This window comes from Falco biarmicus, chromosome 19 (assembly GCF_023638135.1).
Source record: "Falco biarmicus isolate bFalBia1 chromosome 19, bFalBia1.pri, whole genome shotgun sequence".
Classification (NCBI taxonomy): domain Eukaryota; kingdom Metazoa; phylum Chordata; class Aves; order Falconiformes; family Falconidae; genus Falco; species Falco biarmicus.
In genome coordinates this window covers 1,273,613-1,294,266 of record NC_079306.1, presented here as the reverse complement: position 1 = coordinate 1,294,266, position 20,654 = coordinate 1,273,613, and the positions used below count along the sequence as shown (strand labels likewise).

Here is a 20,654-nt window from a genome sequence, read left to right as displayed (position 1 = left end):
AATGCAGCAGGATCCCATCTGTGCCACCAGCGAGGACAGGAAATTGCTAATGGCTCTGTTAATTAATAACTGACCCTCTATTTTCATCTCCCATTAATGGAAGAGAAATGTTTCTTGATCCCGTTGTGTTTGGACCTGAGCTTAAAGAGGCTGAAACTGGGAGATGGAGCAAAGAACGTACATTTTCCAGCAATTCCATAATTTTCAAGTATTGCTTTTCAGAGTTTTAACTGACAGCGGTATCTTGGGCCCGTGGTTTTGGGAGGGGATTTTATGTTTCATTTAAGATTTTTTTGCCTTTCTCGGGGGAAAAACAGGCAACTGGGGCAAGTGGGAAGGGCTAAGGGGGTGATGGTTGCAGCAGGGCGATGCTGCCGGTCACCTACATGGGTGATCAGTGTGGGGGTTGAGCTCAGCTCCTCTTGAAAATATTAAATGCTTTTGGGGTTGTAGAGGACACAAAATTGGAGCGGCCAAAGCAGTCTAGAGCCCTCAACCGCTCCGGGCACACTGTGTTCCATTTTGTAAAATGCCCACTGGAGGGGGAAACACCCATTGCCCCCCCCAGCCCCCCATCTCTGACCCTTTCCTGCTGGGCAGTGGGATCTTTGGAGGAGCAAAGAGCCAGGCTGGCCCGGAGCTGGGGGCTGGGGGGTGGGGGCAGCGCTGGGCGGCTGGGGGTGGCAGGTTGGGTGGGAGGATGCTGGAGGGGGCCAGGAGGGGTGCTGGAGGGGAGCTGGGGAGATGCCAGAGGGAGCCCGGAGGGGACCAAGGGGTGATGCTGGGGGGTGAGATGCTGGAGGGGATGTTGGAGGGAGTCGAGGGGTGCTGCTGGAGGGGATTGAGGGGTGATGCTTGGGGGGAATTGAGGGGTGATACTGGGGGGGGGGATGCTGGAAGGGATACTGGAGGGAATTGAGGGGTGATACTGGGGGGGGGGGATGCTGGAAGGGATACTGGAGGGAATTGAGGGGTGATGCTGAGGGGGAGATGCTAGAGGGGGTACTGGAGAGAGTTGAGGGGTGCTGCTGGAGGGGATTGAGGGGTGCTGCTCGGGGGGAGATGCTAAAGAGGATGCTGGAGAAAATCCGGGGTGCTGCTGGAGGGGACTGAGGGGTGATGCTGGGGGGGAGATGCTGGAGGGGATTGAGGGGTGCTGCTGGAGGGGTATCAGGGTGCTGCTGGGAGGGGAGATGCTGAAAGAGATGCTGAAGGGGATTGAGAGGTGCTGCTGGAGGGAATTGAGGGGTGATACTGGGGGGGGGGGGATGCTGGAAGGGATACTGGAGGGAATTGAGGGGTGATGCTGAGGGGGAGATGCTAGAGGGGGTGCTGGAGGGAGTCGAGGGGTGCTGCTGGAGGTGACTGAGGGGTGCTGCTCGGGGGGAGATGCTGAAGGGGATGCTGGAGGAAATCCAGGGGTGCTGCTGGAGGGGATTGAGGGGTGCTGCTGGGGGGCAGACGCTGGAGGGGATGCTGGACGGGGGTGCTGCTGGGGGGGTGCTGCTGGTGGGCCCCGCGGGCGATGATTCCGGAGGGGGGCCGCTCAGGTGCTGGAGGGGACGGGGCGGGGGGGGTGATGCTGGCGGGGGGCTGCCGAAGCGGGGCCGCAGCACCCCCACCGGGCGCTGCCCCCCGGCCCCCCCGGCCCTGCCTCCTCCCCCCGCCCGCCGCCTCCTCCCGGCCTGGGCGGGGTTTGGCCCCGGCGCCGGGAGATGGTGGAGCCGGTGTGAGCGGCACCGGGGCGGCAGCCGGCTGCGGCCCCCCTGGCCCCAGCCCCGGGGGGGTGCCCGGCCCCCCCCGGCCCAGCCATGCCCGCCGGCAGCAACGAGCCCGACGGGATCCTCAGCTACCAGGTGGGCGGCGGCGGCGGGGGGGGATGCCCGGTACCCCGGGGCGGGCCGGGGCGGCCGGAGGATGCTCCGTGGCTGCTCACTGCGGCATTTCCGATGGGGGGGGGACGGGACAGGGGGAGCAGGTGGGGGGGTGCCTGGGGGAGACAAGGTGTCTGCAAGGGGAGTGCACGGGGGGGGCTGTAAGGGGCGTGCGAAGGTGGGTGAAGGCCATCTGCAAGGTGGGGGGGGGGTAAGGGGGGCGGTAGTTCTCTGTAAAATGGGGTGCTGGGGGGTGCACGGGGTTGCCAGGCCTCTGAAGGGGAGTGTGAGGCATCAGCAAGGCATCTGCAAGGTGGGGGGGTGGGGGCGCAAAGGGGGGGGACGAGGGGTGCTCAAGGTGGGTGCAGGAGTGATGTGAGGAGGGGACGAAGGCACCTGCGTGTTGGGGGGCCTCCCTGACCGGCCCCCCTTGTCCCTTCGATGTGACCCCCCGGTGATGCTGCAGGCCCTCGGAGCGGGGGACAAAGGGGGCTCAGCTGTTGTCCCCACCAGAGGCTTGCATGGATGCAGCTGGTGCCGGGGTGCAGGCAGGAGGCGGCTGGGTGGTCCCCCCTCTTTCAGCATCTCCTTGTCCTGGGGAGGGCTTGTCCGACTGGCCGCTGCACCCATGGGACCCAGCTGGAGGAGCTGCTCTCAGTGGCAAATGAGAGGTGGGGTATCAATTAATCTGCCCTGAAATTACAGCTTATGGGGAAGACTGGAAGGAATTTACATGTTCCTCAGGAAGGAGTGACAGTCATGTCCTGGTGATGCTCGGCCATGAGGTGTGTTCCCCGGCCACAGCCCCACTTTGGGGCTCTGGAGACCTGTCCCCTCCCATGGCAAGCACCCGGGTCCAGTCTCTGTCACGGGTCAAATCCTGTCCCAGGAGCTGGGGGACGTTGTTGGCCACCACCATAGCAAAGGACGGAGCCACAGGGATGGTGGCTTCATCCGGGCAGGGTGGAGATGGAGAGGGGCAAGGAGGGAGTGTCCTGCTCCGCCACCAAAGCAGTCCCCCAGTTTGGTCCGTGTTACCCTCATCCCATAATAACAGTGGGATCAGTTTTATTAATTACACTACGGGTGAGATTAGTTACATTAATCCTCCCCCTCACTGCCAGGGGCCGGTTCTCCTTGCATGCAATGGGGCGAGGGGGCCGGGACGTGAGGTTGGCTGGCTCATGCGATGCTTTCGGCTTCCCCCGGCACCAGGAGGACTTAGAGCCAGACCTGAACTTCTGCTTTGTGCTTTTACTCATCCTCAATTACACCAAAGCTTCCCCAGGGAAAGATTTTTCTTTCTTAACCAGAGGAGCTGCACTGAGACAGGTAAACTGAGGCAGGACACTCAAACCCCCTCTCCTGCTGGGACAAAAATATCACAGCAAAGTAATATTTTGGAGAAGTTTTCTTGAGATGGATGTGGGGAGAGGATGCACTGAGCTCATGACACGAAGGGCTTCACTGCAGCCGTGTCGATACAGGCTTTCCTCCTTTGTGCCCGTGATTTGTGATTTCATTTTTACAAGCCATAATGACTTTCAGCCTCCCAACAAAACCAGCTTCAAAGCAGCCAGCCGGAGCTTTGCGCTTAGAAAACAGTGAAGGGGAACAACTCTGGCTGCTCCAAAACTCAAAAGGGAGCGATGCAAAACTCGGCATCCCCTTTCCCAGCCCAGCTTTGATGATTTGCTGTTTTCTAGGCACCTGTCAGCAGTGGAGAAGGATGGAGAGGGAAGGCAAAGCATCTGCGAGTGCTGGTAGCCATCCTGGGATGCGGTAACTTGCTTTCTGGAGGCATCTCTCCTTCCTGCTCCATCCCATCCCAAGCCCATGGGTCCGCAGCCCCGCAGGTCTATTAAATACTTAAGTCCTCCAGCAATTTCCTCCGTGAAATAACCACTCCGAGCCCACTTGAGTGGCCTAAGCAGAACTGAGAGTTTTAAGCAGAGCTGTTGCCTTCGGTGGCATCGCCGTGCAAGGCTTGCCACCATTTCGGGGATGCTGCAATGGCCAGGGAGGGGCGGTGGGATGCTCAGAGCATCTCACCCTGGATCCAGAGGGGCCCACTTGTACCGTTTCCTCCTATTTTTGCTCCTGAAGCTTTAATACTAAAGCAGTGGGGATCCGAGCTTGGATCATGATGGGATTTTAACTGATTAGACCTCGGTGTCACCTTCCTTCGCCGTGTTATTTTACACCCAGTGTCGCCTTTCAGGGCAAGCCAGGCAGTTAACCTTTGTGCTGAGCGGCGATGGGGAGGAAGTTCATTAGAGCAAATGAATTTATAGGATGGAAATGACAGATTAGCTCAGCTTGGAAAATAAAGTAGAGCTGGAGGGAGCGAAGAGTGTCAGACCTATCGCTGCTCTGGACATTTCCGTACCGTGCCAGGACTTGGTTTGGCTGATGAGGATTTATTGGAACACCAAAGGGTTGGAGGCCGTGCCAAAGCCAGATCTTCCTGAAACGCCCTGATTTTTTGCTGGAAATTTTGATGAACATGAGTGCCACCCCATAATGGTTATGACATTTCATGACCATATAACATTTCATCCCTCACTTGTATTGTGATAGCGTGTGCTTTTTCATACGCACTAATGCTGCTTTCGCCCCAGCAGGATGTGGCGTTTACAACCCATTTCTCTATTCCAGGTAGTTTTTGCTCAAAAAAGAGCTGGTTTCTCCCCATCCACTAAGTTTTCCAAGTGGGAAGAATCTCGAGGTGCTTGGCTTTGTGTAACTGCCTGGATCCGCGTCACAGATGCTGGCTGCAGAACGGTCCCTTGTTGTGTCTCTGGAGTTGGGGTGCACTGACCTCCCCTCGGTGGGGGCTGCCTCTGTGTCCCAGGGGGCTCTGACCCCCTGACGGACCTGGAGGTTCAATTATCCCCCAAAACTGGTGACAGAAGTGAGGATGAACTGGAATGGGGGTTACAAAAAGACACTTCTGGAAGAGTTACAGGTAGCACGGCCAGGGCTCTGCTGAGGGGCTGAGCATCCCCCCAAAAAGTGGGAAAAGTCTCCCCAAAATCCAATCGGCGTTTCCCCTGAGCGCGGAAGGACGCGCAGGGGGAGATGCTCTGTGCTGAGGAGGGCTGTGGGGGGCAGGTTCAGCATCACTGGTTGGAGCACAGAGGCAAAACAGTTTCTAGGAGAGGAGACTTTCCCCATGTCACACACAAGGCGTCTAAAAGCTGCGACTCCCAAATTGCTTCGTTTATTCCCACTCTGACAGCCACATAATGCGCTCCAGCTTGCGATTTTATTTAAACGGCTATTTTATTAAAATTGCCATTTCAAGAGGTTTTATTAAGCTCTTTCATCCTGTTCCTTGGCCAAGGTTGGAGTTTGGGGTTTTTTTGGCAAATCCAGAGGGGAGCGAGATGGGTTGCTAAGAAGGGAGGGAGGCTGGCGGAGGCTGCGATCAGAGAGAGAACTGGAAAGCCACAGGCGCGCGATAATCCAGCTGCTGAGTAATGTGGGCGAATGCCGGGAGCTGCTGGGGAGGGAGCAACAAGTCGGCTCTGAAATTAGTACGCGTGGACCAGCAAACTCATTTCCAGACAGGAGCGTTTCTTCCTCTCACTTGTCAAATTAACTGGTGACGTGGAGGCGTGTGCTTTCCCGAGCACCGCTGCTGCGTGGCTGCAGGTGATGCTCCTCAGGCGAAGCAGTAATTTGGGGGATGAAAAGCCACCTTCACGTTAGCGTTTGCAGCTTAAATCATAATAAGTTGTTTATTCTCTATATTTTAATAAGTCTCCATAGGTAATGCTTTATTATTAGTACAATGGGCAGTGCATTATTTGTGGTTTTCCTTGAAAATCACAGCGCTGGTTGTTGTGGGCTGCTCCCCAGTGCCCGGTGCAGCTCTTGCTTCCAGCATTTCGTCCAACAGCCCTTTCGGTTCCCCCTTTTTCTGGGTATTTTGCTCTTCTTCAAACTTCGCTTTCAGAAATGGAGCCACTGGGTGCGCATCTCGGTGCTTATTTTGGTTGGGTTAGTTTCTGGTGGCTGTGATGACGGCCATGGGCTTGCAAAGATGAACCTCAGCAATTCAATAGTCCCAAACTTTCCCCTTCGTGCCTTTAATAGAGGAATAATTTGAAAATCGGTGAAAACTGAAGCGTGTCTGGGCACCGCGGAGTTTTTCTCTGCATGGGTAACAGGTTTTGGGTTTCTTGGATTAGTTACTGTCCACGCAGGCAAGGCAGAAGGAAGGAAGCATTGGCAGCATATTTTCTTTAGTATTTTAAGCAATTGATAGCAATTAGAAGTGCAGCCTGAAGAGGGGAAGAGAGGTATCGGGAGTCTCCAGGTGGCCCTTCTTCAAGCCGCAGGGTTTGTTGAATGCAGCAGTGCTGGTGATGCCCTTCCCTGCCCTGGTGGCAAGGGGAAAAGAGAAGCAAAAAGACTTATTTCTGTTTGCTACTGTTGTTCTCCTTCGGCTTTTAAGGCACAAATGCTCTTCAGGGAGTGCGGCAGTGGAATTTCAGGCGAGGAGGGCATTGCTCTCAGCCCTTGGCTTTCTCAAGGAGAAAAATGACGATTTCTATGGAAAGCACCTTGTTTGCACCAAGGGAAGCCCAAGCCTCGTTGGGCTGAGGATGACGCTTCTCCTTCGGGGGCCTTTGGAGGGTGTTGGTGGCCATGTCCTGTGGCCAAGTGCCATCTAGTGAGTCCTGCAGGTATCACGTCTGGAGACTGAAACTTGCTGAGATCAAAAGTGCAGGTTTTTGTGTTTTTGTTTTTTGGTTTGTTTGTTTGTTTGTTTGTTTTGGTTTTGGTCTTTTTTTGCCTGAAACACTCATCCCTCTCCTCCTGTAGTAACTATTTCCAGAATCACACTGTAGACAACACAGGTGATGTTATAGGCTGGTTTGTTTGGGCACAGGAAGAAAAAAACCTGCTACAAGCCCATGTTCTTAGGGCTGTGCCTGCAGAGGAGTGATGCTCATGGACGCAGGGGTGGATGATGGCTGGGAGGATGGAAGGGAGCTCTGCACAGCCAGCCCCAACCTTCACCTTCTTCTCATTGCTAAGCAGAGACACGACGAAGAGGCGGTGATTGACCAGGGAAGAACGAGCAATGTTGTCAATATTCACTATGAGAAGGAGGAGCTGGAAGGTGAGTCCCTGCTGAGATCCTGGTGGAGGGACCAGCAGCCCAGCGCGTCTCCCCATTGCGCAGCGTCCCTGACACGTCCCTTGCTCAGTGCCACATCATGTGCACCAAAACGTGCTGTGCTTCCAAATAAAGCAGCACAATTATTTTCACATTTATTAGTATCACGGCTTTTGAAACAGAGGCAGAAAGTCCCCCCAGAGGCCATGGTGTGAGTTTTAGCCACGGGGCTGGATAATTCACGTCTTGTTGTCTCACAGGGACTGCTCCTGGCTTGGGGAGGTCAGGAGAATAATTTGATGGCTGCGGACGTGGGGCTGTGAAATTTTGGTGTTTTGTTCTGGAGTTCATTATCATGGCACCGATTTGATCTTCTCTTGTCACCTGGTGCCGTACAGAGATTTTGAACAGAATTACCTTCTGTCGCTGCTTAATGAGCAAGCCTGAGTGCTGTCCAGCCAAAGCTGGAATTGGAGAAGCGGTTTGATACTGCCAGGGCATTTTTAGATGGCCCAGAGCCATCACTTGTTTTTGCTTTCTTGTAGCAAAGCTCAAGTGAAATAGACTTGGAAATAAGGAAAAAAAATTAACTGGCGTCTGCGTCGACCATATCCACAATACTGAGTGCAATGCAAATGCCGCTTTTTTGCAGGACATCGGACCCTGTACGTGGGTGTGCGGATGCCGCTGGTGAGGCAGAGCCACCGGCATCACCGACCCCACAGCCAGAAGCATCGGAAACGGGAACGGGAGAAGGAGTCTGCCCCAACAGAGCAGGGATACCACTGTAAGTCCTGCCGTGGCATTTGCTAAACTCCTTGGGGCCACGTGGGTGCTGGGGTCTTCTGCAAGCAGGTCCCTGTGGCCAGGGTGTGTGGCTTGCTGTTCTGCCCAGGGAAAGCGGCTTTGTAAATTTGGGGTCATCTTCCTTAGAGGGATCCTGGCTTTAGGAATGGAAATGCGGGGGACGAAAGCAGCCCATCCTTAGCAGAGGTGGATTAGATCCTTCTCTGTGGCTGTGTGCAAGCCTGGACAGACCCCCGGGAGAGGGGCCAGCCCAGTATCCCTGGCTGACCCGGTGCCGACCCGATGCCCACTTCGCATGCGAGTGTGACAGGCTGTATTCGGGCATGGTAACGGGACCGGACTTTGTCTTCTGCCCCCAGACACCCCGTCCCAGAGGGTGCAGTTCATCCTCGGGACCGAGGAGGACGAGCAGCACGTCCCTCATGACTTGTTCACCGAGCTGGATGAGATCTGCATGAAAGAGGGCAAAGATGCCGAGTGGAAGGAGACGGCCAGGTAAATCCCTGCTGCTGGCTGTGGTGGGAGAGGAGTCCCCATGCCGGCAGTGCCTGTGGGCTCTGCCTTCTGCTCTCCGGCACACAAAGCTTTTGCACCCACCGGTGCCGATGTGAGGAGCCTCTTTCTCTTGCCACCCCATAGCTCTATCAAAGGGGTTGCAGAGCTGAGGCTGTTTTCTTGCAATGGAGCTGATCGCACCCGATGTCCGCAGGTGGCTGAAGTTTGAGGAGGACGTGGAAGACGGCGGCGAGCGCTGGAGCAAGCCCTACGTGGCCACGCTGTCCTTGCACAGCCTCTTTGAGCTGAGGAGCTGCCTCATCAACGGGACGGTGCTGCTGGACATCTGCGCCAACAGCATCGAAGAGATTGCCGGTATCGTGGGCGCTGCATCGCTTTGGGAACAGCCAAGCTTGGCTCGCCACAGTGCCCTTCACTCCTGAACCAAACCCTGCCCTACTGGCGGGTCCTTCCCCAGAAGTCCCACTGTGTTTTTAAGTCATGACTTGGTTTTGGGTGTACACTGGGTGTGCAGTAGTCGCACCAGCTTTTTCTTCCAATATGGGATCCTTCTGAAAGCCATCTGTGTGGTTAGAGAAGTGGTTAGAGAATATTCTCCAGCCATAAAGGACTGTCTGTCAGGGCTTAGCTCTCAGAAACACAGAGTCTGCCTAAGAGCTGAACGTCATAAAATCAGCTATTTATTACAAGCCATTTCCTCATGTTCTTTTTTTTTTTTTTTTTCCCCTTAATGTCCAGGAATTAAGAGATTTAAAGACAGATTTTATCTGGCAGATGACCAAACAGAGTATTTCTGTGGGGAAGAGAATTGAAATAATTGAAAAAGCAGCTTTGGAGAAATTATCTTTGACTGGCAGGTCTCCATTCAGCCCTTTCAAGGACTGGAGAAGTAGGAGCCGTTCATAGCACATTTCTCCCTGGGCTCAGCAATTTGCAGTCAATCGGCCAAGGAAACTCTGGGAAAGCCTGTGCTATCGAGTGCTTAGGGCTCGGTTAAATGTGTAGAGTCAGACAGAAAGGCCAGACAGGGCAAGAAAATTGCATTATTTAGAATGGGAAATAATTATCTTAGCGGAATGATGAATAAACACTTTGATGATGGCTTTTAGCAAAAGACGATTCCTGCTTTCGCTGCAAAGGCTGAACTGTATTAAAATGCCCTGGCGTTAGGATCACCTGCGTGGCACAGCCATTGCTGGGGGCTTTGGGGCCAGGTCTTGGGGGGTTTCTGCTCTGACGGCTTCATTTGCCTTTGCCATCCCAGATATGATCCTGGGCCAGCAAGAGCAGTCCGCGGAATTTGATGAGCACATGCGGGCAAGAGTTCGAGATGTCCTTTTGAAGAAGCATCACCATCAGAACGAGAAGAAAAGAAACAACCTTCTCCCCATTGTCCGCTCATTTGCTGATGTGAGCAAGAAGCAGTCAGACCTGCACCTCCTCGACAGGCCAGGTCAGGGTTCCTGGAGGGTTTGGCACCAGGTGAGGGTTCCTGGAGGGTTTGGCACCAGGAGAGGGTTTCTGCCGGGCTTTGGCACCAGGTGAAGGTTTCTGCTGGGCTTTGGCCCCATTAGACTTGTCCTGGCAAAGGAGAAGCATCCCAGCTGGTCCTTGCCTGTCTTTCTGAGTGTCTTTTCTTTTTCCTACCAGCCCAAACACTCACCCCGCATCCTTCTCCCACCACGGCAGAAGCTAAAAATGGGGTGAACCACGAGACCAACATAACGGATTTAAGCAAGGTGAGACACTCGTAGCTTTCTTATGCTGCTTGGGCCAGATTTGCTGTTGCAGACTTGGCTGGAGAGGGTGCTGTGGGCTTTGCCTTTGGGTAATGGCCTGAAAATTGCGTGTCGTGCCCAGGCGGAGCTGCACTTCATGAAGAAAATTCCCACCGGGGCTGAAGCGTCCAACGTGCTCGTGGGAAACCTGGATTTCCTTCACCAGCCCATCGTGGCGTTTGTCCGCCTGACCCCGGCTGTCCTCCTCTCGGGCATGACGGAAGTTCCCATCCCAACCAGGTCTGAACGAGAAGCACAAAGTTTTGATTTGAAGAAAAACTAACAACACAACTCCTATTTGCGCGCCTCTGGCGTCGTCCCACTCCCATCTCCTTTCCTTTGTTCCTCCCTTCCCTGCTGTGTCTTTCATACCCATTGGCCAATTTTACGGGAAGTTGGCCCAAAAATTAAATTTGCGATCGGTTTTGATGCATTTCAAAGTCATTGCGGAGTCGGTGAGCCTCCGTGTCCCCTCTTGTGCTCCGGCCTGGGAGCTCCCGGTGGTTTCCTCGGGTTCTCTTTGAGCAAGGACACGTTCTTCTGCCTCATTTTGTTTTTCTTGCCCAGGTTCCTGTTTGTTTTGCTGGGACCAGAAGGAAAAGCCCACCAGTACCATGAGATTGGCAGGGCCATGGCTACTATCATGACAGATGAGGTGCGACGAGATAAGAGATATGAATAATTTCTTCACCTCTCCTGTCTCTCTAGTAGCAAGAAGAGCTGTAGCTGCCCCAGCCACCTGCAGCTCTCCAAGTACCCTCCCTTTGTTCGCACCCCAAAGCGAGCGGGTGGATTTGCACCACCCCACATCCTGGAGGCTGAAATCCCCCCCGCGATGCATCCTGCACCTCATCCTTCTCCCCGGGGTCCCCAGCGCACTGTCCCCAGTGGTGGCATGGCCAGGGCCAGTACACCTTCTCCTCTTTAAGCAAAAGGCTGCGCTGTGCCATGGGGGATGGGGGCCTCGTGGAGGAGATAACTACAAGCACCACATTGCAGGTTTTTGCTTTTGGGGGAATATTTCCTGACATTCCCAGCGGGAAACGGGGAAATTCTCTTGCATTTAGCCAAGAGCTTATTGCACTGATAGGACATCGGAGATGGGTTGTCCTCTGACCACGCTGTCTCCTCTCGGCAGGTTTTCCATGACGTTGCTTATAAAGCCAAGAACCGGGCTGACCTTGTGGCTGGTGTGGATGAGTTCCTGGATCAGGTCACGGTCTTGCCGCCAGGAGAGTGGGATCCATCAATCCGAATCGAGCCCCCAAAAAACGTCCCTTCGCAGGTGGGTGCTGCGACGGAGGGTGGTGCAAGGGGGACGGGCAGGATGGCAGCCCAGATCCTCAAGGTCCCAGTTTGACACAGTACCCAGACCAGAAGGAAAAGAAGCTGGTGGTTACCGACACACACCTTCAGCTCACTTCCATTTGAACAGGAGAAACGGAAGATACCAGGAGCTCTCGATGACCATGCGCACAGCAAGCCGGAGAAGCACAGCGGCCCTGAACTGGAGCGGACGGGAAGGTGTGAGCTTTCATAGTTCGGGGATTTTTCTCTTTGCCTCTCAAATCTGAGCATGCCCTTTCTCTTCTAGCAGGGCCTGGGGCTGCGTGGGTGCAGTGAAGGGGCTCCACAGCACCAGCGTGGTCCCCTGGGCTGGGCGGGTGGGAGATGGGGGCAGCCAGGCTCAGCCGCAGCATCGTTGCACTCAGGTGTTCTGGATTTGGGTGGCGGCAGATGCATAAATACCTCCAAGATGGAGTTCTGCTGCTTCTCACAGCGAGGGGCTGCTGCAGTAAGAGGGGATGGGCTCTCAGCTTGGGTCCTTTTTCTTTCTGTTGGAGATGGTGGGGTTTTTTTGTGTGCCTGGGTGCCCAGGGGCCACACCGTGGGGTGAAGGCAAGTGCTGCTTCTCAGCAAGGACAGTTGTTCCTCTCGGCTTGTGGTTGCCCTTCTGCAGCAAAGCAAACTCCATGTGCTCTTCCAAGAGACGAGCCTACAGATGTTTTATTTTCCTTCCTCCAGGCTCTTTGGGGGTTTGGTCCTGGATGTGAAGCGGAAAGCCCCATGGTTCTGGAGTGACTTTCGGGATGGTCTGAGCCTGCAGTGCCTGGCATCCTTCCTCTTCCTCTACTGTGCCTGCATGTCCCCTGTCATCACCTTTGGGGGGCTGCTGGGGGAGGCAACCAACGGCCACATAGTGAGCACCTCTCTCTGTTGGGTGGCGTGGGGGAGGATAAAAATAATGGAAAAGGCCTTGCTGCAGTGACTTTGCTTTGGATTTTTTTGGGGGCGCTTTTTTTGTGGTTTTTTTTGTTTCCCCCAGTGGCTAGTGATTTCTTTCCTCACTGCTGCCTCTCTTCCCCGGGCAGAGTGCCATGGAGTCGCTGCTGGGTGCATCCATGACCGGCGTGGTGTATTCCCTCTTTGCTGGGCAACCTCTCACCATCCTTGGCAGCACTGGACCCGTCCTTGTGTTTGAGAAGATCCTCTACAAATTTTGCAAGTAAGGCTGGGTGCTGCGAGAGCCTTTCAGTAGAAGGCAGTGATGGAGAAAAGATGTTTTTCCTAGTGGTAGTTGTTAGAGTGGTCTTCTGTGTCCTGGGCATCGCATGCTGCTGCTTTAGCATGTGATACGGTGCAAGAGCCCTGGGTCTCCGAAGGATGGGTGGGATTGTTTGGGGATTTTAAGGTTCAAGTGAAGCAGTGGGAGCAGGAGGAGGAACCACAGGGATGTGGAGTCCCGAGGTGGGCTGCACAAGGACGAGGAGGTGATCCCCTCTGGTTTGGGAATGAGGGAAAACCAGCTGGTCTTGATGGTAGGGCATCAGGGTGATCCTGATGATCCATCAGGGAGACCACCTTCCCCAAGAGGGACCTGACCTCAGTTAGCCTCCAAGGCGTTAACTCAAGAGAATTGTTCAATAATGATAATGAAATATGGGCCTCTCTGGTGGCCCCCACCCCGCACCACAGCCCTGGGGCGGTCTGTAGTAGCACGTGGAAGGTGCATTTACCACGCGCAGCCTTGACACGCTCGGAAATGGCTCCCCGTTTTCCCTGAAGGCAGGCAGGGCTCAGAGCCTCTTGCTGGTCTTTCCACCCTTTGTCCTGGTTTGGTTTCCCAGGGAGTACACGCTCTCCTATCTCTCCCTGCGGGCGTGCATTGGGCTGTGGACTGCCTTCTTCTGCATCGTGCTGGTGGCCACCGACGCCAGCTCTTTGGTGTGCTACATCACCCGCTTCACCGAAGAAGCCTTTGCCTCCCTCATCTGCATCATCTTCATCTACGAGGCGCTAGAGAAGCTGAGTCACCTGCGAGAGACCTACCCTGTGCACATGCACAGCAAGCTTGACTTCCTCACCACCTACTAGTGGGTTTTTCCCCCTAAAATGCCGCTGCCCCTTGGCAGGGGCTCAGGGCTGCACCTCCATCGCCTTTCCCTTACCCCTCTCTTGACCTCTCTCCTCCCAGCTGTAAGTGCGAGGCACCAATTCATCCCAGCAATGACACCCTGCGTTTCTGGGACAGCAACAAGATCGATGTGTCTGGCATCACCTGGGAAAATCTCACGGTGTCTGTAAGTGCCCCGAGCCACCGCTTCCTCGCGCTGCGGCCGCGGGGTGCACGAGCGTTTGCGTGGTGCAAAAGCCAGAGCCCTTCAGGTGATGATGGGCTTCCAACCGTGCCAGCGCTGCTCTGAAAAGTCATTGCTAAATGTAACGTGTGGTGGTAACCCGCTTGGTTCCGCGAAGGAGAGAGTCTGCCTTGTCCAGTCCACCTTGTCCCCAGCATCACTGGGATGTAACTGTCCTTCTGGAAGCAGCAGGCACAAGGTCATGGCCCTTGGAGCAGGATCCTCAGAAGCCCCTGGTTATCGAGGCTGTCTTGCTGCTCATGTGCTGCCATTGTGTCCTGACGCTCTGTTTCTCCAGGAATGCCGGCATCTGCGTGGTGAGTTTCAAGGACCTGCCTGTGGACACAACGGCCCCTACGCGCCTAACGTCCTCTTCTGGTGCTGCATTCTCTTCTTCTCCACCTTCGTCCTGTCGAGCTTATTGAAGAAGTTCAAGACCAGCCGCTACTTCCCAACCAAAGTAGGTGGAAGATGGTGGCCAGCAGCAGTGTCCACGCTCATTTCCCAAGGTGGCTTTCCTGGAGCACTGAGCAGTATTTGCCACCACTTGGTCAAGCTGGGAAACGTTGACGTTGAAGGCCAAGCGCTCCTTCAGCCTGGATGGTCCTCGCGCGTTCCCGAGAGCGCAGCGTGACTGTCGCAGTTCCCACCTGCCCCACGACCTGCCCCAGAGGGCATTTTTTCCTTGGGCAATGGGAAATCAGGCCCTCCAAAGTTTGGTGGTCTGGTCGGGGTTTTTCTCCCACCTTCTCTGCGTTATGTGCTCAAGTTGCCTTCGATGAGGAGCTGCACAAACCCCGCTACTTCTTCCTCTTGAGGAACAAATGATGCTGTGGTGCCTTACCCCCATTTTAGCTGAGTGTGGCTGTGGTGGCAGACATCTGTTTTCCTTTTTAAAAAATTTTTTTTTAAGGTTGTTTTTAGAAAAACCTTTTTCAACCTAAGAAAACTTCCTTTGTGGCCTGGCAGCAGATCTCACAGGACAAATGCAGCAACAATGTGTAACCAAGGGATCTGGCTGCACGTCCTCAGGGTGGTGGGGTTGTTACCCAGCCCTAACATCCCTGATGTCCCAAGCTCTTCCGTCTCCCATCATGGCCCTGTTTGTGATGCCCCTTTCCGCTCTGCTTTCTTGCCCCAGGTACGGTCCATGGTGAGTGACTTTGCGGTTTTCCTCACCATCGTCATCATGGTGCTCATTGACTTTGCGATTGGGATCCCATCACCGAAGCTCCACGTCCCCCATATGTTCAAGGTAACGGGGTGTTTTGGCATGGTGGAGCTGTTTTCAGCCCTTGGGGGTACCACAAGGTGATGCTGGGGCAGGACAGGGCTGAGTCTGGAGGAGATGGTGCTGGTGTGACCATCTCCTCTTCCAGCTCCAAGGGCCTCGTTTCCTCCTGGAAATGAGGAGACGGCCCCAACAGTAGATACCTATGGGAGAAGTATCTGCCGGTGCTTGCAAAGAGGACGCTGGCGCTGCTGAACCCCAGGGAGAGACCGAGCTGGGAGGTGCCCTGACATGGGGGTGCAGAAAATGACCCCTACCCCAGGCCAAAGCAGCAGAGATGCCGCTGATGCGTGTGCTTTGTTGCAGCCGACCAGAGATGACCGTGGGTGGTTCATCAACCCCATAGGACCAAACCCATGGTGGACGGTGTTGGCTGCGCTGATCCCAGCTCTGCTGTGCACCATCTTGATATTCATGGACCAGCAGATCACGGCTGTGATTGTGAACAGGAAGGAGCACAGGCTGAAGGTAAGGGGCTGCAAGAGATGACCCTGTCCCCAACCCGGTGCGGGCTGCACGTATGGGGAGAAGCTGCTATTCCAGCTGCTTTGTGAGGGCATTGCTCCAGGGCAGGCTGCTCCCCGGGGTTAATGGTGGCAGAGGGAGCTAAAGGCAGGGGAGCTCTGAGGAGCAATCTTTTGGAGGAGCAAATGAATCTTAGAGCAACATGGAAGACCGTTTTTTGTTTTAAAAATGTCAGCAGCAGCTGGGGGAACAAAACACTTGGAGCTGCCAGGGATAATGCAAGTGGATGAAATTTCCTTATGAGTGGAAAACCCCAGTCTCTCTGTCTGAGCTCCTGCCAGATTGTCATGCAAGGTGCTTGCACAAAGACTGGATAGATCCGGGTTTGTTTCCCGTTCTTGTTTTACATCTCCAAGAAGTTGGCTTGGCGCTCAAGTAGGGTTTGAATGTGACTTGTGATGTTATCCCTGCTCCTGTGCCGTGGGATGCTCTGCTGCTTGTTTTGCTCCCCGCAGAAAGGATGTGGGTACCACCTGGACCTTTTCATGGTGGCTGTGATGCTGGGGGTGTGCTCCGTGATGGGGCTGCCCTGGTTTGTGGCTGCGACCGTCCTGTCCATCACCCACGTGAACAGCCTCAAAGTAGAGTCTGACTGCTCGGCTCCAGGAGAACAACCCAAGTTTTTGGGGATACGAGAGCAGAGGGTCACTGGCTTGATGATCTTTGTGCTCATGGGCTGCTCGGTCTTCTTCACTTCTGTGTTGAAGGTAAGAGGAGAAGGCAAAATGCCCAACACCTGCGAGAGTTTTGGAGGTTATACAGAGCTAGTCCCCTCTAGCTCTTTGGAGCAGTGGAGCGGAGGAGGTGGTGATCCCAGCGCTTGGGGCTTGACCCATGGTGGGACCAGCTCAGTTATGCTTTCCAGCACCCATCTGTGTTCCTCCCAGAGAGTCATCTCATCTCTGGGCTCAAAGTAGGCGCGTTGCTTTTGCATGTTGCTGCAAGAGGACGTAGAAATGTTTTTCTACCGTCACATGGGTGAAATGGCCTATTTTCCTCCTACCTGTCTGGAAAATAGGATTATTCTGATGAAGTGTAGCTCAAAACTTCAGCCTAAAGCAGAGCTTTAGCTCACTGGCACAAACCTAATCCATGATGGTTACAGTCCGGCACATCTGGAGCCCTGTGGGAACTGGAAAGCTTTAGGCAGTCTTAGGCGGTGCCTGTAGAAGGCAGTGGTGATACTGACAACGCAATTTAAACCAACAGCTTATTGCATTCTTTTTTCCCAGTTTATACCAATGCCTGTGCTTTATGGTGTCTTCCTCTACATGGGCGTATCGTCGCTCAGAGGAATTCAGGTACGGCCTTGTTGACAGCATGCAGCGTGTCCGCTCCCTGCTATTTCTTCTCCATAGCAGCAGGAAACAAGCAGCATCACTTTTATTTTGCAGTTCTTCGATCGCTTGAAGCTGTTTTGGATGCCAGCAAAACACCAGCCAGATTTCATCTACCTGCGGCACGTCCCCTTGCGAAAGGTGCATCTCTTCACCGTGATCCAGCTGATCTGCCTCGTCCTGCTCTGGGCCATCAAGGCATCCCGTGCCGCCATCATCTTTCCCATGATGGTAAGCGCTGGGGCTGCTGGGCGTCGGGATGCTTGCGGCATTGGAGTGAGGTGTAGCATCACCTCTGGCCTCACCGTATCTCCCCTTTTATTCGGGAAGGTGCTGGCTCTCGTTTTTGTCCGGAAAGTGATGGATCTCTGCTTCTCGAAGCGAGAGCTCAGCTTTCTGGATGACCTTATGCCAGAAAGCAAGAAGAAGAAGTTGGATGATGCCAAAAATGAAGCCAAAGAAGAAGAGGTAACACTTGCTGGGGCTGGACACCTCCCTTGGGCTGTGAGATTTGCTTGTTTCTGTCGCAGTTTGTCTTTAAAAAATGTTGGGGGAAGATCGGAAGGAAATAGAAATAGATCCTAATAGTCAGGATCCCACCTCGTAACCATCTTTTCTGAAATTAGCGGTGAGTTGAACGGTTGAATAGAGGTATGATTTTTCAAATGAGCCTTATGATGAAGATGGTGATTAGTATTATGATGGAAAGCTTTGCTCCTAGTAGTGTTTTTACACGGCTGCCCCCTGTCAGGAGGAGAGGGCAGGATGCAATGTTTTTACGGGGTGTTTCGTTGATCTCCACTTTGATCAAAGACACAGAACTTGATTTGTCCCTTCTTGGGCAGGAGTCCCAGAAGATGATGGAAGCTGCTGCTGCTGCAAATTCAGTTCAGCTGAAACTGGGGAAGACCAGCGACTCTGCTATCCCAAAGCCAAGCAGTGACAGGTAAAGCCTCGCCAAGTGCCAGGACCCTTGGCAAGATGAGTTTGGCCAGGTTTCTCCACTTGCATCTTTACTGAGGAACCCACAGAAACCAGCAGTCGGCTTGGGTGGAAAAGTTTTTACGGGCAGGGCTGCAGGAGGTGAACGCAGGGCTCAGACCCCAAGCAGAGCGGCCTCAGGATTTGTGTTTGACCTCAGTAAGAGCCTTTGCACAGAGCTGCTGCTCTGCAGCTCTCAGGCTTATCCCCCAAATTGCCTTGTCCAGCAAAACCTCCTGTGCTTCTGTGGAGCGTCGGCACTCTGGGCCCCCTTGTTCTTGCTGATGCTAATGCACTTGGTGGCATCAGTTCCCGTAATCATGGAGTGTTATGCAAACTATTTATTGCAGGGCTGATCCTTCAGAGATTAATATCTCCGATGAGATGGCAAAAACGACCGTATGGAAGGCTCTCACTATGAACACGGAAACACTCTGAATCCAGGAGGAAACAGGTAAAGGAAGGCATGTGACCATAACAATGCTCCTCTGCAAGCAGTGGTACATGCCTGTGGTTTTCCTGTGCTTTGGCCAGCAGTGCTGGGAGCAGGCAGCAAGTACCACGGCACGCAAACCAGCTCCTCTCTGCTGGATGGTCCCTTGAACAGGGCTGGATCAGCTGCAGCTGGCACATCTTCCACTGATGATGCTCTCTTTTTTTTTTTTTTTTTTTCTCCCCCCCCCCCCCCCCCCCCCCCCCCCCGTCCTGTTTTTCTGTTTAGGAGCCTTGACTTTGAAGGAGAGGAGTGAGAATGTGACTCAGGGATGTGCCAACGCAGACACGGGGAGAGATGGCTTATTTTCCGTTGGAGGATTCCCATTAAAGCCATGCAGATGTTTTCAATTGTCCTTGGTGTGCTTCAGGCATTCAGTATCTCTAGACCAGCAAACTGAGGTGCACATCACAGTCAGTGGGAGTTCGGTGTTGTTAAGCCTCCGTGTGTACGTGTGTGTGTTGTTGCAGTTTTGTAGTGGTAGAGGGACTGCTACCGCTTTATCATTCAGTGCTATTTTTTTAATATCTAATTCCTCCTCTCCTTTCTCATTTTTCAAAATATAAACTCTGACTGTACAAAATAATTGTATCTGATGCGTTGTCCGCTTTCTTCTTCATTACCAAGTCTTTGGTCTGGTTTGGGGTCCTTGCTTTAATATACTCTTAGGTCTCTTAGTGAGATGATGCCCCCCGTCGTGGGGCAGCGTAGGGAGGGTCTGAGCAGCTGGGCTAAAGCAAAGGAAGAGCATTTGCTCTGTGCTCCAGTTTCGCACTGGTTTGCTTTGGGTGGGTTTTTTTGGTTTTGTTTTTGTGGGGGTTGTTTTGTGTTCGGTTTTTTTTGTTGTTGTTTGGTTTTGGTTTTGGTTTTTTTTGCTTTGGCTCTGCCACCAGCCTGGAAGTGGCAAATGCCGAAATGCCACCTTCTTGTCCCCTAGCTGTGTCAGGGAGCACTTAAAATCCAACACCTTGAATAGACTGTATGGTCGTGGGAGTGGCCAAGTGGGACCTGGGGCTTTGCCCCTGGGCTGCCTCCTCCATCCTTCCTCCAGTTTCCTTTCTTTTGTATCGCTGGGACTTGTGTCTTTTTGTTTACTTCTGTCCTTGCAAAGTCCCTTCTCTTGCAGGGTAGGATGAACCGGGAGGAAAGTGGGAAGGTGCCTTTTCCTGCCCCCTTTCCCTGCTGCCTTGCAGGAAGAAACTGTTGAGCAGAGATGGGTTTTGCACACTCTGCATTTTGGGTGTGTGTGTTGGGCTGTGGTGTCACCACACGCACTATGTGGTCGAGTTGGGTGGCCGTGGAGCCGGGAGGAGAGGACAAAGCAGGAAAAAAAAGTCCCTTTGCAGCCCTCTACCTTGCTGTGGGCTCAGCACATGGTCCAGGTTCTCCCCTGCCCAGCTGGGAGGGGGGTGCACGACCCCTCCTGCCATCAGCTTGTCCCATCTGCTGCAGGACCCTTTTTGGAGGGTTGGTTTGATGCGCAGCAGCGAGGGGTTGCACCTTGGGAAGGGAAAGAAAAGATGAAATTGCTCGGTCAGGATGAGAGCGGCAGGTCACCCAGCAGGGCAAACCCCACACTGCTCTCGGGGGGGGGGGGGGGGGGGGGGGAGCGTCTGCAGAGCTGTAGTTTGACTGTCAGAGGAAGAAACTATTTTGAGGAGTTTTAGCCCTTTAAAAAGGAGGGGAGGAGGGGAAAAAAGGCTTGGGGGAAGGGAGCGGGCAGAGCCTGGGCTTGCTCGGTGATCGCCCTCCCTCCTGCGCCTGGCTCCGAGCGCGGCGCTGCGAGCTGCTGCCTCCGCCGCCGGGGAAGGATCCCGCTGGAGGAGATCCCTGATCCCTCCGCCGCTGGGAAATCCACTTGAGTTCCCATGGAGGGACAGGCACGAAGGCAGCGACCTGCCGGGGGGGTGCTGGGTGGTCGTGGTCCCAGTCCTGCCCCTCAGACGCACTGGCTGGGCTTCACTACAGACAGCTTTGCTTTTCCCTTTTATTTTGTTTTTCCCTGTGGAAGAGAGGAGGGCTGGGGGCTGCGCTCCCCCCCGGGGCGGGGGCTGGGGGCTGCGCTCCCCCCCCGGGGGCTGGGGCCGTGTTCAGCACGTGCCAGGCGCCCCCCTGCAAGGAAGGGGGTTCAATGCGGCGCCGGGGTGCGGGTCTGCGCGGGTGGGCATCGCCCCTGGGCTCAGGGAAAAGCAAACGAGGGTCCTCGGGGTGCCCCAGTGCGGCTGTCCCTGCCCAGCGAGGCTCTGGGTTTGCTGGGTGCAGGGCTGGTGTGTTTCTTCACGC

The 20,654-nt window shown here is 54.3% G+C and overlaps 1 protein-coding gene across 2 annotated transcripts; it reads left to right on the top strand.

Annotated features, from left to right (window-relative positions):
• Nucleotides 1-1,698: 1,698 nt before the first annotated feature.
• SLC4A8 (solute carrier family 4 member 8) lies at nucleotides 1,699-18,957 on the top strand. Of its 2 annotated transcripts, none has more exons than XM_056321852.1 (25): nucleotides 1,699-1,856; nucleotides 6,927-7,008; nucleotides 7,658-7,792; nucleotides 8,172-8,307; nucleotides 8,522-8,682; nucleotides 9,593-9,781; nucleotides 9,979-10,067; nucleotides 10,189-10,346; nucleotides 10,674-10,761; nucleotides 11,245-11,391; nucleotides 11,542-11,630; nucleotides 12,132-12,306; nucleotides 12,479-12,612; nucleotides 13,235-13,480; nucleotides 13,582-13,687; nucleotides 14,043-14,204; nucleotides 14,886-14,999; nucleotides 15,342-15,503; nucleotides 16,016-16,267; nucleotides 16,793-16,861; nucleotides 16,955-17,128; nucleotides 17,228-17,365; nucleotides 17,743-17,843; nucleotides 18,229-18,332; nucleotides 18,600-18,957. In XM_056321852.1, exons 1-24 carry the CDS (start codon nucleotides 1,812-1,814, stop codon nucleotides 18,314-18,316), a joined length of 3,240 nt encoding a protein of 1,079 aa, XP_056177827.1. In that variant the 5' UTR covers nucleotides 1,699-1,811; the 3' UTR covers nucleotides 18,317-18,332; nucleotides 18,600-18,957. The 2 variants fall into 2 exon arrangements, with proteins under 2 accessions (XP_056177827.1, XP_056177826.1); XM_056321851.1 differs by having other exon boundaries at nucleotides 1,705-1,856; nucleotides 6,924-7,008.
• The last annotated feature ends 1,697 nt before the right edge of the window (nucleotides 18,958-20,654 follow it).

Coding starts and splice junctions, on each gene's coding strand:
- SLC4A8 (XM_056321851.1), top strand. CDS start 1,812: ATGCCCGCCGGCAGCAACGAGCCCGACGGGATCCTCAGCTACCAG. Junction 8,308..8,521: donor GAGTGGAAGGAGACGGCCAG/GTAAATCCCTGC, acceptor CGATGTCCGCAG/GTGGCTGAAGTTTGAGGAGG. Junction 13,688..14,042: donor GGGAAAATCTCACGGTGTCT/GTAAGTGCCCCG, acceptor CTGTTTCTCCAG/GAATGCCGGCATCTGCGTGG.